The sequence below is a fragment of the Cyprinodon tularosa genome, unplaced genomic scaffold (assembly GCF_016077235.1).
Source record: "Cyprinodon tularosa strain WSP-4 unplaced genomic scaffold, ASM1607723v1 ctg135, whole genome shotgun sequence".
Classification (NCBI taxonomy): Eukaryota; Metazoa; Chordata; class Actinopteri; order Cyprinodontiformes; family Cyprinodontidae; genus Cyprinodon; species Cyprinodon tularosa.
The window spans coordinates 486,636-504,995 of record NW_024038168.1 but is presented as its reverse complement, the minus strand read 5'-3'; the positions used below and the strand labels follow the sequence as shown (position 1 = coordinate 504,995).

General features: G+C 39.6%; 1 protein-coding gene across 1 annotated transcript in view; it reads right to left on the bottom strand.

Moving 5' to 3' along the window:
- The window catches only part of rhobtb3 (Rho related BTB domain containing 3), a 45,507-nt gene that overhangs the window by 8,014 nt on the left and 19,133 nt on the right, over positions 1-18,360 (bottom strand). The window contains exons 6-10 of the mRNA XM_038277846.1: positions 15,574-15,769; positions 15,211-15,407; positions 6,938-7,047; positions 824-929; positions 113-286 (exon numbers count right to left, since the gene is read on the bottom strand). Coding sequence (XP_038133774.1) covers positions 113-286; positions 824-929; positions 6,938-7,047; positions 15,211-15,407; positions 15,574-15,769 — 783 coding nt within the window. The remainder of the gene's footprint in view (positions 1-112; positions 287-823; positions 930-6,937; positions 7,048-15,210; positions 15,408-15,573; positions 15,770-18,360) is intronic.

The following is an 18,360-nucleotide window of genomic DNA, read 5'->3' as shown; positions in this document are numbered from 1 at the left end:
GAAAGTTTAAAAGCTCCACAAACATAAGTCCCACACCGTCTTCATTTGTTTAAATAAATCAAAAACAGGATTAGCTAAACACCTGTGGATCGCATGTGTGAAGTAAGCTCACCAGGACAGCAGGAGTCAGTATAGAGGTACTCCAAGAAAGACAGGAAGGTATCCGAGGAGACGCCATGGATGGGAACCACTCTGCTCCGGGCCTCTGCGTACTTTCCACTGAACATGGCTGCCATCACGTCACAGCGGGCCACCAGCACAGCCCGGTGGGCCGGCAGCACGCTTCCTGAATTATACAATAATTAGGGTTTCGAATTTAATTTGCAAAAAAATGCCTGAAAGATAAAGACTGGGAAGAACGAAGGATTAAAGATGATAGTAAATCTATTTGGCCTTAGAGTAAAATGAAAAATTATCGGAAAATAGTCCAAGGGAGTCATTATGTGCATATTAACATCATTACCAGCACTTAGCCTAAAGGGAGTCTTTATTTAATAAAACAGAGTCCTTCTTATATGAAATATGCTTTGACCTCTAAAATTGTAACAAAGCTCATGGGTACACAGATTAAAGGAGCTCACCGCATTCCTTATGAGATAAATATTGATTATGGGATGCTTTGGGGCCTTTTGCTTGTATTTCTCAGTTTAATAGAGAGAAGCTTTGGGTGAGAAGTCAAAAGATAAAGAGCCTCTGATTTTAACTGTTTTACCTTCATTTGCCTCCTAATGAATAACCTAGTCTGGAGTCTGAGATAATAATTAATTTCAGTCTGCAGTGAGTGACCTTGTATCTGTCACGTTGTGATTTCAACTCCACCCACCTTGAACCATGAAAATGACGTCCGAATAAAGAGGAGAATTAAAGAGGTTGACGAGGGTCTGGGGTCCAAGTTGAGCTGCCCGTGCGCTCGGCGTGTCCCTGGAGCTCTACGCACAAACACAAACAGCAGAAAGCCAAAAGAATTACACCCCAAGTTTTTAGCATTCCTCTGCTGTATTTCAGCTTCTTGTTACAAGAAAAGATTGTCATGCTGCGCATCTTTTGTGTCTTCCTCATAGAATACAGATGGCCCCTCTGCCAGTTTTACTCAGCGCTATAATAAAACACAGCATTACTGCAGCGCCAAGAGCGACGTCATGGCAAGTGGCCAACAGAAAAGGAAAAGTGGGGCCCAGACCTACTATTAACAAAACATTTAAGCTTATTTAATGCAATCAGGGGCTTTGCAAAAACACTCCATGACCCAGAAAGTTGTTCATATCTGAACAGTGTGGCAAGCATCTGTTTTGTTAAACCAATCTAAGGATTAAATTCCCCGTTATTTTTCATTAAATAGCTCAACTTCAGTAATTCTCTTCAGTTCTTAAGGCTTGCTGCAGAATCCAAAATACGTCTGAACTTTGACAGGTCCATTCTAAAACAGATATTTGCTTTAAACCATTCTGTCATAGCAAAGTAGTAGGAGAAGCTCTGCAGCATGAAGCCCCATAGTTTTATTGTTGGAAGGTTGTGTTTAGCATTCATTTTCAGAAAAGCTAACTTTGCATGCTATCAAAATTAGCTTTTTATCCCCTTCATGCGTAGTAGCAAACTTAATCTTGAGGCTCATATTGGATTTCTTGCAAAACAGGTATTTTATAAATAATTATAATTATAAAAAACAAATAAAAACACCACACGCTTCACATTCTTCGTAAATACACACCCTGTTTAGTACTGCAGACACACACTACTTCGTTACTAATAAAATGTGGTATATTAGAGAATAAAATCACCTTTTATTCTTTTATTCTCTTTTATTAATATACCACATTTTATTAGTAACGAAGTAATAAAATGTGGTATATTAGAGTATAAAATCTCAGTGTGCACATATGTGTTCACAGTTGTGAGTTATTAGGATTCCTATTAGCATTACATAACCTTTATCAGTCTGCTGAAGCACAAAGAACCCCCATCCTCACACTGTGCTGCTGTAGAGACGACAACAGAAGCAAGGCCTCTGATTTCCCAAAGCCACAGTAAGCTTGTTTTAAAGTTACATTTTACCAGCTTCTAAAGCAAAGCCATGTGGATGTTTGCAGAGGAAGGCGCATGAATCATGACACGACATTATGGTGTCTAATCACGTTACATGACCACTTCCATCACTGTGCGCCAGCTTGTCTCAGCGCTGCCTCAGGTAGAAGGCCTGGTTCCATCCTGCTGGATTGGGAGCGTATTTAGTGTGCCAGAAAGGCTTGTCAGATTTGTCCACGTCACAAATGCTCATTCCCGACTAAATGTTAAAAGTCTGCTGTATTGTATCTAGAGCCACTTCATGCTTTCTAAATATAGACAATCCAAACATGATGCAGCCGCCTGAAAACAGCATCGATGTTTGCATGATTTCCTCCTAGATCTTGTGTTTTTCTTTCACTCCTTGGAAAACATCTTTTGTTTATACTGTGATAATTCCTATGATATCTATGAGGTTTTTAGAGGCAATAATTATCTAAACATCCCAAGCGGGGTTACGAGGGGTGCTGTGCCTATCTCCAGCTGTCTATTGGCGAGAAGCAGGGTACACCCTGGACAGGTCGCCAGTCCATCGCAGGGCAACATACAAACACACAGGACAAACAACCATTTACGCACACACTCACACCTAAGGAGAATTTAGAGAAGTCAGTTAACCTAAGAGTCATATTTTTGGACTGTGGGAGGAAGCCAGAGTACCCAGATAGACCCCATGCATGCCCAGGGAGAACATGCAAACTCAGTGCAGAAAGACCCAGCAATTGAACCCGGAACCTTCTACCTGCAAGGCAGCAGTGCTACCCACTGCACCACTGAGCAGCCCAGGTCAATTATGTGACAAACTACAAAGACAAACTTAAGTGTTTTTTGTTATTGAGAGACTAATCTATGGAAATAAAACTAAATAGTGCATTACTATGAGATAAAAAGAAAGCAAACACGTCTCTAAAATCTCAAGATAACCAATTGAAGCAATCGGTAGTAGCCAAGGAGTATTAAGAGGCCCTGAGTCTGCAAGAGGGCAGAGATCCAGAGCTCAGGTAAGAGAGTTCCTAAGTTATTTGCTTTTCCATTTGGGTATGCAAAATAGGCGAGGATTACCCAAAATGAGGTGGATGTTAAGAGGTTAAAACGTTAAAATATTCTATTCCTTCATCAAACCAAACCTGTTATTTGATTCATGCATGTCTGAGTAATCCTTGTGAACCCTGCTCTCTAAGCAGCAGGTACTATCAGAACTGGAAAATGAGTGGCCATGATGGTTCTCTATAAAACCTTCACCTGCCTGCCCAGAAAACAATACACTCATTTTCTTCAATCAGTAAGCAGTGATATGAGGCAGAGTGTGATGACTTCTGTTCAAAATTGACACTAAGTGGGTCCTTTGGCAACTAATCTGCACAGTGACAGCAACTATTGGTTTACCTATAGTTGCTTGGGCTACATTCACACAACTGATCCAAATCAGTGTTGATGCTGTCTTTTTTCCCCTGAAATCTGACTTTTTTGCTGTCATCTCTAATACTGATAACTGAATAGGACCACTATCTGACTTCAGTCTAAACGGCTGCAGATGTCAATAGGACCTGAATTCACAGCAGAAGAAGAATGTAAACGTCACACAGCAGAACATTGTTCAGGAAAGTAGTGATGAATTTGTCTTGAAGGGTTTATAAAAACACAAAATCTATTAAAAGTTGTCTGGTGTCTCCGTGTTATTAAATTCTTGAGTAAAGGGTCAACAGCATCATGGCTCCATCATCAGCAAAGAAAGACGGGAAGAAAAGAAAATAGCATAACTATATATATATGGCATAACATATATATATACACTCACCGGCCACTTTATTAGGTACCCCATGCTAGTAACGGGTTGGACCCCCTTTTGCCTTCAGAACTGCCTCAATTCTTCGTGGCATAGATCCGCAGATTTGTCGGCTGCACATCCATGATGCGAATCTCCCGTTCCACCACATCCCTAAGATGCTCTATTGGATTGAGATCTGGTGACGGTGGAGGCCATTTGAGTACAGTGAACTCATTGTCATGTTCAAGAAACCAGTCTGAGATGATTCCAGCTTTATGACATGGCGCATTATCCTGCTGAAAGTAGCCATCAGAAGTTGGGTACATTGTGGTCATAAAGGGATGGACATGGTCAGCAACAATACTCAGGTAGGCTGTGGTGTTGCAACGATGCTCAATTGGTACCAAGGGGCCCAAAGGGTGCCAAGAAAATATTCCCCACACCATGACACCACCACCACCAGCCTGAACCATTGATACAAGGCAGGATGGATCCATGCTTTCATGTTGTAGACGCCAAATTCTGACCCTACCATCCGAATGTCGCAGCAGAAATCGAGACTCATCAGACCAGGCAACGTTTTTCCAATCTTCTATTGTCCAATTTCGATGAGCTTGTGCAAATTGTAGCCTCAGTTTCCTGTTCTTAGCTGAAAGGAGTGGCACCCGGTGTGGTCTTCTGCTGCTGTAGCCCATCTGCCTCAAAGTTCGACGTACTGTGCGTTCAGAGATGCTCTTCTGCCCACCTTGGTTGTAACGGGTGGTTATTTGAGTCACTGTTGCCCTTCTATCAGCTCGAACCAGTCTGGCCATTCTCCTCTGACCTCTGGCGTCAATAAGGCATTTCTGCCCACAGAACTGCCGCTCACTGGATGTTTTTTCTTTTTCGGACCATTCTCTGTAAACCCTAGAGATGGTGGTGCGTGAAAATCCCAGTAGATCAGCAGTTTCTGAAATACTCAGACCAGCCCTTCTGGCACCAACAATCATACCACGTTCAAAGTCACTCAAATCACGTTTCTTCCCCATACTGATGCTCGGTTTGAACTGCAGGAGATTGTCTTGACCATGTCTACATGCCTAAATGCACTGAGTTGCCGCCATGTGATTGGCTGCTTAGAAATTAAGTATTAACGAGCAGTTGGACAGGTGTACCTAATAAAGTGGCCGGTGAGTGTATGTGTGTGTTATGCCATATATATAGTTATGCTATTTTCTTTTCTGTGTATATATATATATATATATATATATATATATATATATATATATATATATATATATATATATATATATATATATATATACAGGTGCTGGTCATAAAATTAGAATATCATGAAAAAGTAGATTGATTTCAGTAATTCCATTTAAAAAGTGAAACTTGTATATTATATTCATACATTACATACAAACTCATATATTTCAGATGTTTATTTGGTTTAATTTTGATGATTACAAATGACAACAAATGAAAATCTCAAATTCATCATATCAGAAAATTAGAATATTACTGAAGACCAATAAAAACAAAGGATTTATAGAAATGTTGGCCAACTGAAAAGTATGAACATGAAAAGTATGAGCATGTACAGCACTCAGTATTTAGTTGGGCCTCCTTTGGCCTGTATTACTGCAGCAATGCGGCGTGGCATGGAGTCGATCAGTCTGTGGCACTGCTCAGGTGTTATGATAGCCCAGGTTGCTCTAATAGTGGCTTTTAGCTCTTCTGAATTGTTGGGTCTGGTGTATTGCATCTTCTTCTTCACAATACCCCATAGATTTTCTATGGGGTTAAGGTCAGGAGAGTTTGCTGGCCAATTAAGAACAGGGATACCATGGTCCTTCAACCAGGTACTGGTAGCTTTGGCACTGTGTGCAGGTGCCAAGTCCTGTTGGAAAATGAAATCTGCATCTCCAAAAAGTTGGTCAGCTGCAGGAAGCATGAAGTGCTCTAAAACTTCCTGGTATGTGGCTGCGTTGACCCTGGACCTCAGAAAACACAATGGACCAACACCAGCAGATGACATGGCACCCCAAACCATCACTGACTGTGGAAACTTTACACTGGACTTCAAGCAACGTGGATGAAGTGCCTCTCTTCTTTTCCTCCAGACTCTGGGACCTTGATTTCCAAAGGAAATGCAAAATTTACTTTCATCAGAGAACATGACTTTGGACCACTCACCAGGAGTCCAGTCCTGTTTCTCTTTAGCCCAGGCAAGACGCTTCTGACGCTGTCTGTGGTTCAAGAGTGGCTTGACACAAGGAATGCGACAGCAGAAACCCATGTCTTTCATACGTCTGTGTGTGGTGGTTCTTGAAGCACTCACTCCAGCTGCAGTCCACTCTTTGTGAATCTCCCCCACATTTTTGAATGGGTTTTGTTTCACAATCCTCTCCAGGGTGCGGTTATCTCTCTTGCTTGTACACTTTTTTCGACCACATCTTTTCCTTCCCTTCGCCTCTCTATTAATGTGCTTGGACACTGAGCTCTGTGAACAGCCAGCCTCTTTAGCGATGACCTTTTGTGTCTTGCCCTCCTTGTGCAAGGTGTCGATGGTCGTCTTTTGGACAACTGTCAAGTCAGCAGTCTTCCCCATGATTGTGTAGCCTATAGAACTAGACTGAAAGACCATTTAAAGGCTTTTGCAGGTGGTTTGAGTTAATTAGCTGATTAGAGTGTGGCACCAGGGGTCATCAATTTTGAACCTTTTCACAATATTCTAATTTTCTGATATGATGAATTTGAGATTTTCATTTGTTGTCATTTGTAATCATCAAAATTAAACCAAATAAACATCTGAAATATATGAGTTTGTATGTAATGTATGAATATAATATACAAGTTTCACTTTTTAAATGGAATTACTGAAATCAATCTACTTTTTCATGATATTCTAATTTTATGACCAGCACCTGTATATATATATATGGATAGATAGATATTTTATTATAATTTATTTATATAGATTTTTTAAAACCATTTAAACCATATATATTTTCCTTAATTATCAGAATGCTATAAACTTCTTGGAATATCGGAAAACATTAGAACACTTTGAGGGTTGTGAAAATGAATATAACATTTAGCAGCCATCTTTAAAGAGCTCACCCTGTCTCTGCTAAGAAGAGACCGTATGCGCTCCATAAGTTGAGCCACAGCTAGTGAATTCTTCAGCTTCTCTTCCAAGGCCTCCTGGAGATGGTCCCACTCCCACGCTCCTGAAAAAAAAAACATTCACAGTCACACTTTTTCTGTGGTTGCACAAGGGTGCGGCTTTTTAGAGAAACAGATTTTGGTTTGGCACAGAGCTCTGACCACCCACATATTTTCAATACCAAACTCTCTGCTTTTTCTTGAAGTCAAAGCTGTCTTTTTATAAACTGCACCTGTTTATATAATCTGGGATGGTTTAGGGCCGGACCACCCCATGCCCACCTCTACGATATCACCAACAGGAAACATCAGCCTTGTTACAAAAAAAGACAACAATATGGCACAATTTTTCTGCTTTCATCCAGTTACTTTATTAAGAAATTATGTATTTTTGGCAACAAATCCAAAACTTTGAAGCTAGTTCTTTATTTCTCAGCATTATAACTTCCTCTCAGTCCCCTTTAGGAGCACGACCACTATCTTAACTCTAATAACATTATCCAGTCAGCATCAAATCAGCTCATCATTGCAACTCAGCCCTTAAAATATCTACATAAATTATGCTGGCAACGCGTAATAAGCCTTTTAAATGATGGTAAAAATAATTTTAGACCCTATACTATTCAGCCTCTAATGTAATTAAGTTAGTTAATGGGAGCAATGCTGAGAACTGCTGGCAAGAATGCAGGATCAAATAGGTCTCCTGTCTGATAGCAAGAGAACAATCAGTAAACATTAGCTGTGTTGATGGACCGTCTTCTGTGGTCCGTGAAAATAACCTGCATCAGAGAGGAATGAGAAGAAAACATTTCATGACTCCTGAACAAAAACATTCTGGAACAGAAGTTAGGGAAAAATGAACATTTCATAATCTGGGAAGAAAGTTTTTTTTTTTTTTTTTTTTTTTTTTTTTTATTATCATATAACATTTAAAATGTATTTAGCAGGACAAATAATGGTCAATAGCAAGGTTTTAATCTTATACCCTTGACAAATAATAAAACAACAAACCATAGGTGACATCTGTTGCTCCCAAATTTAGGGTAGCAGATAATGATCGTATTTCAAACACATATTTCCCCATAAAAAAACAAATAAAAACTATAAACTGCAAGTTGGATGACTTGTGTTGTCATTAAACTGTTTTTTTTTTTTTTATGAGAAAATGCCACTAAATCCTTTTGGCATATTTCGCACTATGATATTAAGCTGATATATGCTACTACTTCTGCTGTTAATAACTTTCGTACTTTATCAAATATTTACTTTAAAGAAATAATTTACAAAATAAAAAGGAAAGCTTCAAAATCATGAAACAACTGCTGATTGTAGATTAACTACCACACTTTGGCAATAAAACCATTTGAACTTTAAACATGTTGCAATTCTTTGGGCTATAATTAGGAAGCAGCTTTATAATCCTCTATTGCCTCTATAAAACCCCATTCAGTTTTATGAGGTAGTGATTTCATCCAATGATCTGTCTAACTGGTCCCCTATATACAAAAGACTGCTATGATTTGGCAGATTAGAACATTTTACGAACCTTATTTATACCTTGAGTCTCTATATCTCCAGGGAGGTGGAAGCAAAGGGGCCTGGTATAGATTGAAATTTCAATAATGGATTCGATTCCGCCTGACAATGATGTGATTCTTTTCTGACTCGATCCAGTATATATATATATATATATATATATATATATATATATATATATATATATACATAAACCTATGAAGGGAAGAATAGTTTTTAACACTAGGCTTAGTTAGAGCCCTGCAAACCTGACTGCTTTAACAAGGACATAAAAGTATGCATACATCTAAAGAGGACCTGAGTGTCCATGGAGATGTACAGATTCAGCCAAAAATGCACTTGCACACAGCTGCATCCAAATGACAATTTCAATAACTCAGCAGCACACTACAAATGGACACAGAGTCTCAGAGTGTTAACATCACAAGTGGAATGTCATGGCCTCTGTGAATGTCCTGACACAGTCAAGTGGCAAAATTTCACAGCGTGAAGCACTACTCTGGGTGTGATGCTTTGTTTCCACTCAAGAGGGGATGTTGTGAACTGTTTTTGTAATTTCATCAAATCAGCTCAATCATATCATCTGTTAAAATTTTGAAAGACAAACGGAAGATGTTTTATAATCTTTTTTAACAAAACCTTTTCTAAAAGATTTCCTGTAAAGGACCATCTTTATTGAAAGTGTTTCTGGAGGCACCCATTCAAATCTAATTAGCCGACTCAAGATGACGCATGACTATGTGCACCGTATATGTTGCCGGCTCATTCAGACATTCAGTGTTGAAGGGTTAACTGAGATGTTTTTCCACTAGGCTTAACATGGCCCGTCTACCAGTGTTCATTCCACGTTCCACTTAGTGCATTCCCACTTTTATCCTTCTCTCTCTAAACCGAACATCAATACACCCAACAGTTTGCGGAGCTGCTCAGCTTGTTACTAACACGTCGTTTTATACAACCTCAGAAAATTAGCACCTCACTCTCTTCCCCACCAACTCTGTGCCGTTTCATCCTCACCTTCTGCCACCTTTATTTTTCACCCTATACACTGCTTTCCCTTTTTTTCTTATGAAATCACACATGCAGGGCTGTGCACCGTATATATGTGCACAAAAGCCAACACTGCTCCTAGTTTCAGCTGTCTCACTTATTCTTATTCATAGAGTCACTCACAGAGAATCAGGCTCTCTGTATAATCTTCCCCGTTCCGCTCAGCCTTCTCCAGCTCAGATGTTCCCTGCTCCTAGCTCCAGGGCTTATGTGTCAGAGCATCAGTGCTACTTTCATACATGTTTACCACGTGCCTTGAATCAGATGCTGTTTTAAAGTTCTGGAATACCTAAGAGCTGTGATCTTATGTCTAATAAACCCAGCTCTGCAGTCTGAGCTGCAGGCTTGAGGATTTGCAAAGGACATTACATGCCTGTTTGTTACTTACACACAAGATTACACCTGTGCTGTGGTCTCTAATGTTGAAGATTTAAAACCATTTATTTTGTGCTGGACTGGTGCCGATTTGTAATTGTATGTAATGGCAATCAAAACGCTACAGTACTCCAAAACCTGGGGCTTCACTTCCCTCTTCTTGATTATGGCCTTATTTATATTGATTATCATACCTGACTGGATGTTGCTTAACAATCTGTAGTTCTTGCTACTGTGAAGTGCTTCTGCACTGTCAGTTTCAGTCTTACCATTAGTAAGAAAGCACCATCAGAATATGTAGGGATGGTACTGGACTAGTGATGAGCCATGCCTTGTTTCCTCCAAACATAACAACCTGTACCTCAAGGCAATCATGTCTCAGAGGTCTGCAGCCAATTCCTCTGCCTTCATGCTTAGTTTGCGTTATGACCTTATCTAGAGAGCTGTGTGCCTTTCCTAATCATGTCCGACCAACAGATTTTTTTTCCAAGGTAGACTCCAGCAAGATGCAGAAACATCTCAGGTATAATCAATAGAAACAGTACAAACTTCAGCTCGATTTCAACCTTGAAAGGCAGTGAACACCTAAACAAATGTGTTTCTTGGTTTGCCATTCTAATAAATTTGCAACAATAATAAAAAATGAAAAATGTTTGTTTTTTTTAACATTTTAATTATAGGGTATTTTTTCGGAGAACATTAAAGGTATAGAGGACAATCTTTTATTTCCATTGATCATCTAAATAAGTGGTCCTCCTAAATGTCAATCATTCTGGTGATATGTTTACGTAAGGCCGTCCTACGTGCTCGTCCCCATTTAGGTATTGTTTTATGCATAAGAGCACTTTCAGGTGTATATGTGTGGTGAGAGAAAAAGTGTATGAAGTATGAGAAGAAAATAAAGGCCTCAGAAGAGGCAGATATATCCCTAATACTTTGCGCGGAGACCTCTCCTTGCAAAGCATTGTGGGATTTGCTGTCACGGCGGCCTGCTGTCTCTACCCGACAGCGGCAACTAATAACAAAGATGGTGCATGCATCGCTCAGTGGAGGAGGATTTACGTGACCAACGGAGAGCAAAAAGCATCTGTCTGAACAGTAAGTTCAATATGTTCCGGCACAGTAAGCTTGTATGAGCTATGAAAACAGCAACTTTTAAACAGAGCGTGCAGGAGGTGAAATGGGCTCCTGTATGTTCTCGCACCTGTTTAATAGGCGTATTTTGTGGAGAGGTCTTTTTAAAAAATTGCAAAAATCCTCCAACTTAAAGGAACAAGTTTGCACAATAAGGCTGTACCATAACAATGTGTGTAATATGTGGCTATGCTTTACTAGATGCTCTAAAGTTATTCATGGAAAAAATAATTACCACTGCAAAATGGAAAATGTATGTTTTACAACAGCTTCAAATCTAATATGCACAATTTGGAGGTGTGTGCGAACTTCTCAACAGCTAGAGTTCCATACATGGAGACTACAGCTGATACTGATGTCATGATCTGCAATTCTACACTTTTTGGTACTGTTTAAGTTTTCATTTTGGGTTTTCAGTTATGTTTTATTTATTTTTATTCTGTGTTGTTGTCAAGCTTTATATCATTTTTTTAAATTCTTAGTTTAATCCTTTCTTTTATCTCTTTCCAGCATTTTTGGTATTATTGGTCTAGATTTATTCAATTATTCTTTCCTTTATCTTTAAGTTATGTTTTTATTTTGCAGTCCTTAGTTTTATTCCTCTTTTGCCTAATTTAATTTCTTTTCTAGTTACAGATGAACCCTGTTTTCCCCAGTTACTTTTCTTGACCCCTAGCACCACTTTCCTTTGTCCTTAGCTGTTTCTGTCCACACCTGCTCCCAAATTAACTGATTACTCCACTCTTGGTTCTGTCTCCCATACAGGTTATATACTCTACCTCTGCAGTTCTTCTGGATTCTCTTCACCACTTCTTGTATATTTCTCCCAACCATCTCTATTTTTGGCCTGAGTGCCATTATTTCTGGATTTATGTTTTTTGGTGAGATGGTTTTGTTGAAACCAGAGTTGGTTACAACGCACATACACAAAACTACTAGGTACACAGCTGGTAATAATCAGTCGAGGCAGGTGCAGCATGCCACAGAATTGACGAGCTGCCCGTGCTCTTGCAAGGTTTCTCTATGCAACACATTATAATCACTGTGATCTTACAACAGAAGAGCTCTCCTAGAACTGTCAGGAATGTCTAACACTTAATGTGCTCCAAGGGACATCTCCAAGACCATGCAGGGGCTAAGCACAATGTGGCTGATCCAAAATGTCACAATATAGTCTTAAAAACTCTGTGAGTGGCCTTAAACTAAATCTAGGAAAACATTTTGGGTATTCATGGCATCATTTCAAATGCATCCAGCTGTGTAAACTTAACATAAGACTGATGATTCCAAAACTGATTCATCAAAAAGATCTGCATTCATGGCAGGAGTAACAGGACTCTCACTCTAAAGATTACAGTCACTGATATCTTTTAGATATTTCTTGAGAATTTCTTCAAAGGTTTTCCTCAGTGTGCCAGATTCTGAACAAATATAAAGGAGTGAGACAAAGAACAACACAGCTGTCAAATGAGGGGAATTAAAGCAAAAGTAGATCAAACTTCCAACGGGCTCAATCTGCTCCCAGATCTCTACAGTCACTCAACCATAAAGTGTTTTCAGTTTGGAATTTTTCTGCCCTTCAGTATAATGGTACACTCGTGGAATAACATCAGTTGTGCTCTTTCAGAGGGATTTTAGCTCCAGCAGGACAATGCGTTTACATCACCACAACTGGATTAAACATCTGCACATCTAACGCCACGCTAGTAATGCGTCTGATTGCTTACAAACCAATGAATTCGGAGGCATGAAATGAGTGAATACCACGCTGTGGCTGGCAGTGTGGTTACTGAGCTCCAAATTGTTTGGATAAAGGACATGATAGCTGCTGTTGAAGAGATCCCTAAATCTTTTCTCATTTCCACTCTCTTGTTTGGCATTTCCTGCACATCTGATCCCGCTGCCAGGGTTTCAGCCTGGGTAATTTTCATCTTTGGCCAATCAGAAGGTTTCAGTTCAAAGCTGATAAGAGGTTGTAGCTCTGCCATAGCAGTTTATGTACGTAGACCCAGATTTTCATGCACAAATAGTCTGGCAGCATTAATAATAATGTATCATTACGGAATTTTAAAATATTATTTTAATTGTATATTACTGATATTGTATTTACTATTGATAACAGCATTGCTCCAAAAATGTAAAGACTAATTTTCTAATTAAACCATAAGTTAAGACGTTTAGTAGAGTTATCAAGATAGTGTATTAATGTATTTATGGCTGATTATATCCTTGACTTGATAAATGAGAAAAGACCTGCTTCCTATCAGTAATTGTGAGCTCACTGATAATACTGAGCTAATTTAAAACCTCTGCATGTTTTAGATGTTTCCCAGCTTTCAAACACCTGTTATCAATTGATAGCAGATTATCAGGCTTTGCTGAACTGCAATAATCTGATCAGGTTTGCTGAACCTCAGAAACATCCAAAACATGTAGAGCAGGGTGCCTTGAGGACCAGGATTGAAAAACTCTGCCATAGCGTCCCCTGTTCTAAACCCACTTGTTCCCATTCTGATCTGTTTGCCTGACCTGTCTTCGGAATTCTGATAGATTTTCCCTGTTTACGACCCTGGATCTGTCTCCTGACCTCGGCTTGGATTTCCCTTCTGTACCTCTTTCGATCTCTGATCTTCTAGCCTGGACTCCTGTTTATCTCCTCGACACCAGCTTTGGCTTTTTCTTCTGGAAACTTGTGCCTTCCTTCGTCTCGTTGCTTGTACTTGTCAACCAGGTCGGCAGCCTTCTTGGCTACAGCTCTTTGAACTCTCCGAGCGGCGCTCACAGCGTGTTGTTGGAAGTCATCCGGCTAGATTCCATTCTGGGCACAGAATGAACTCTAAAACCAGATTAGTGACTGACACGCTCGTAATCGCCCTTCGTCAGATTTATGTGTCACTATACCTGAGTTTCTCCCTCTACAGAGATTTCGACCTTTTCAGCTCTAGCTGCTGAGTCGCAGATTTGACGTTTTATAAACAAGTGCTTTTGTCAATCAAATCTGTCTGTCAGCTTAATATTCTGGGTCCACAGTTCTAAGTCCTGACTGTTAAGGCTTTTTGATAAGAGTCCAATTCATAAAAATTATGTCATGCACTGAGAGGAAGTAAATAATAATTAGCCTGACTCAACTACATCCTCATGTTCACTCAGAGTGAGTGAACATGAGGATGTAGTTGTTTACCTGTTTGTTTTAAATAAAATGCTTGGATCCTAACTTACATCATGAGTTAAAAAAAAAAAGCTTTACTCATATTCAATTAATATAAGACTGTGTGTTTTTTTTTTTATAAACTTAAGTAATAGGCTGAGGAGACACTACACCTAGCTGCTTTGGTCAATTTTAATAATTCAAAATGTGAAATTGAACAATTTTTTACATGAGCCCTATAAAACATCCCAGATTAATAGGAAGCTACGGTTGCTTCTCTCACTCATTGCGGTTGTCTTTACATTTAGGAGCTCAGTTTAGACGCATGGGAATGCTTGCTAATGATGGGTCACAAAATAATTGTCATTTACTTGGTACTTTCCCCTCTTTAATCCAGTGGAGGAAGCAGGGATGTACTTAGTTTTTTTCCAACACAGCTTTCATCTTTTTGCTTTTTTTGTAAAAAATGAACAAGACAGTCTGAAAACTGAGTGTTTCTGAGATCAGATAAGCTTGGAGTGTATATCAGATCATTTTAACTATATCATATAATGTCAGATTTAAAATTGGCTGTATTTTACATCCTTTTTTTGGCTCTTTCATAATAACACAGATTGATAGAATGGAATTTAAATAATATGAAAATGTTTATCAGGTAAACACAAACTAATGATTCAGTCATGTATTCAGTCATGTATGCCTCACCTGTTTAAAACTCCTTATAAACAATCTAATTGGGACATTTTTTTTATTAATTCTATATTTCTATTAATGGTTGTCACTAAGCAAATGGAGATGTGTCTGGTTGCGGTTTTAACCTGGGTTATTTTTTTGTTGTAACCAAGCAACAATGAATAAAATATCATCACGTTAATAATAGCTTATCAAATCAGATGATTTTGTAATTAAAATATGTTTCTTTAAAAAGAAACACAGTCAGATTAGAAAAAGACTGAAGATCTGAGATGAGTTTAGGTGGGTATACCTCTGTAAATAAACATGAGGGTCTCCCACAGGCACATGCACAGCAGGGGATCCTTCACCACCAGCCGAGTGAGGCGTCCGGTCACGTGTCCATCCGACTGAGGCAAATCATCGATAATGCTGCCATCCCAGGTAGACAGCAGGGAATGGGGGCCTCCTTCTCGCTCCCTACAGACACACCGTGATTGTGGACGTTCCCTGTCCAACAAGATGCAAACAACACACTTTACAGTGACTGTATTAACAGGTTATGCAGAATTCCCTCAGCTCCAGCTGTCTGCGTGTTTTGGAGGGGAGGAAACAGCAACACAAGCAGCCATTAAAGCGTCATAAACTATTATTAATGTGTGACAATCTTTTCTACCTGGTTTTGGGCCCCAGGAGCAGCTGTCGGAAGTAAGGGCTAACGGCGCACAGCACGGCCGCGTGGGCCCACCCCAGTTCTTTCCCACAATCGCCAGAGTAGAAGGCCACATCGGCAAACTGCACACCACGCTCCAAAAGCCACTGCATGTCCTGGGAGAAGCTGGACTCCTCTACTCTGATAGGAGGAAGACGAGCTGAGAGAACAGAGGAAGAAGTAATAAAGGAAAGTGTTAGTTTATTAATCTTTTGCAGGAGCTGTGCAGAAGCAACAATTCTGACTTCCTCTATTGACTCTTGCTTCTTTTGGCACAAACATTTGGCTCAGAGATACAAGGCATGTGTGGACAAATAGTTTTTGACAGTAAAAGAACAGATGAGTCTTATAGCCAACAAACAGAAGTTAGAAGGCAATCTCATTCTCTATCCTTTTATATTGTTCAATTTCAGAAAAGAGTGGGGGGTTTCTTCCTAGTACTATTGGCAGTGTTAGGAAAATGCCAACTCAGACTGCTCCACTTGATTCTGACTAAATGTGAAAGAAAAACATTTTTAAGGGGCTGACAACTAGAGAACTGCTTGGCAAATGTATTCAATCCCGTTGAGCAGCATGATATTTTGTCCTGTTACTGCCAGAGATGCACCCATCTGATACCTGGGTCCAGACATGGGCAATGTGGAGTCAACAAGTCATCTCCATGTCATGTATTTGTTCTACCCAGCCACTGAAGCAGGTGAGTCCAATCTTCACCGTGAATTAACCTGTGCAGATTGGACTCACCTGGTTAATTGGCTGGGTAGATTAAATACATGACATGGAGATGACTTGTTGACTCCACATTGCCCATGTCTGCCTGGGTCGGATATCAGCTCCGATATTGACTAATTGGCTGGATCAGATATCTGTCATTGGATATCAGATATCTCTAATCTAACACTTTATATGTGAATGAAAATAATAGAAAGTATATTTATATCTTTGTTCATTTGTTACATTTTTTTAACAACAGCGACATTTACATGCGCAAATTGCCCCAGGTCGATCTAATCCTTGGTTGATCTGAAACTCAAAGTCTCTGTTTACATGGATACTAAATGAAAAGATCTGATCATGACATTTTAATGCAAGTACCAAACGTTCGATCGTATTAAATCTATTTAGCTTAGATGAAACTGTCTAATTTTCTGGAAAAACTGGAGAAATGTCACGCTGGCGTTGCACACATGCACGGCCCGGATTATTTTACTCCAAAGATCCGAATGGGGGTGTACATGAATGCAAATGGTAATCACGATCTGCAAAAACCACCTCTGGCTTTCAGGATAACATTTATTTCCAATTGGACCAAATACGATTAGAATCTTCAGTCTGACGTTGCATAAAACATTTTTGATCTGATCCGGCCTTCAACCAGATTATTTGTGTCCATGTACACGTAGTAAGTGTTTATGTCAGGTCTAAAGACTTCACTCACAAGGCAAAGTATTTAGGTCAGGCATTCAACAGCTGGATCAGAATGGTATCAGATATCGGCTGATACTCTCAGCCCAGGTATAGGTCCTGGACTGGATCAGAAAAACACTATATTGGTGCATCTCTAGCTATTACTAAAAACTTCAATATTTTGTTTATTTTACTTTGCAAGGTTTCTAAATACTTAGCATTTAAAAATCTAATGTTTGGTGTGCCTACCATTTTAGACCCCTTTATTCAGACACGATTAATAAAAGATTGCTTACAAAAAAGCTTCTATTTATTGGAAAACAGCTGACCTGTTTCTGTTTTAATCTCAACATGAATCCAGCTGTTCTGTGAAGGACTCAAAGATTTGCTGGAGAACATCAGTGTGAAATCGACATCATAAACACCCAGCAAACAAGAAAGGGAGAAAGTTTTTGAAAATTTTAGAGCAGCATTATCTTAAAAAACTGTTACTCAAGGTCTATACATCTCAAAAAGAAAGCTTTAGAAAGAATATAAAAGACCTGGAAACCCTGCAAGACAAGAGCATCAATCTTTACAGCATAAATCAGAGGAGCGACCATGAAGGCCAATGCAGGTTTGGAGGAACTGCAGAGATTCACACCTGTCTTTTTTAACAACTGTTTGTGCATTACAAGCATCTGTCCTTCATGGAAGAGTGGCAAGAGGAAAGTCGTTGTAATGTAAATTAAGAAGGTAGAGTTTTCCACAGATCATGATAGAGACAAAGAACACATTTGGAGGAGTTGCTCTGGTCAGATGGGACTAAATCAAACATTCCTGTCTAAAATCAAAACACTGCAGACATGGCGGGGTTTGGGTGACCAGATCTCACAAAAACAAATTGGGGGCAACTAAGATGCTTATGAGGGACAATTCAGCAGTGCAATGCTTTTGAGACTCACTTTTACTGTATTGCTTTATATTATGTTCCCCTTGTATCAAATTAAAAAATAACTTTGGTTCTGTTCATTATATTCATAGACAGAATTTCTAGGCGCAGCCAGGGACTGGAGGGTGTCTGGTTCGGGAACCTCAGGATATCATCTCTGCTGTTTGGAGATGATGTTCTCATGTTTGGCAGGACCTCCGACGTGCACTGGGGTGGTTTGCAGCTGAGTGTGAAGCGACCGGGGTGAGGACCAGCACCTCCAAAACTGATGCCATGGCTCTCCACCAGAGAAAGGTGGACCCCCCCTTTTCAGGTCGGTGGAGAGTCCTAGACTCAAGGGGAGGAGTTCATGTATGTTGGGGTCTTGTTCACGAGTGAGGGACAGATGGAGCATGAGATTGACAGACGCATCG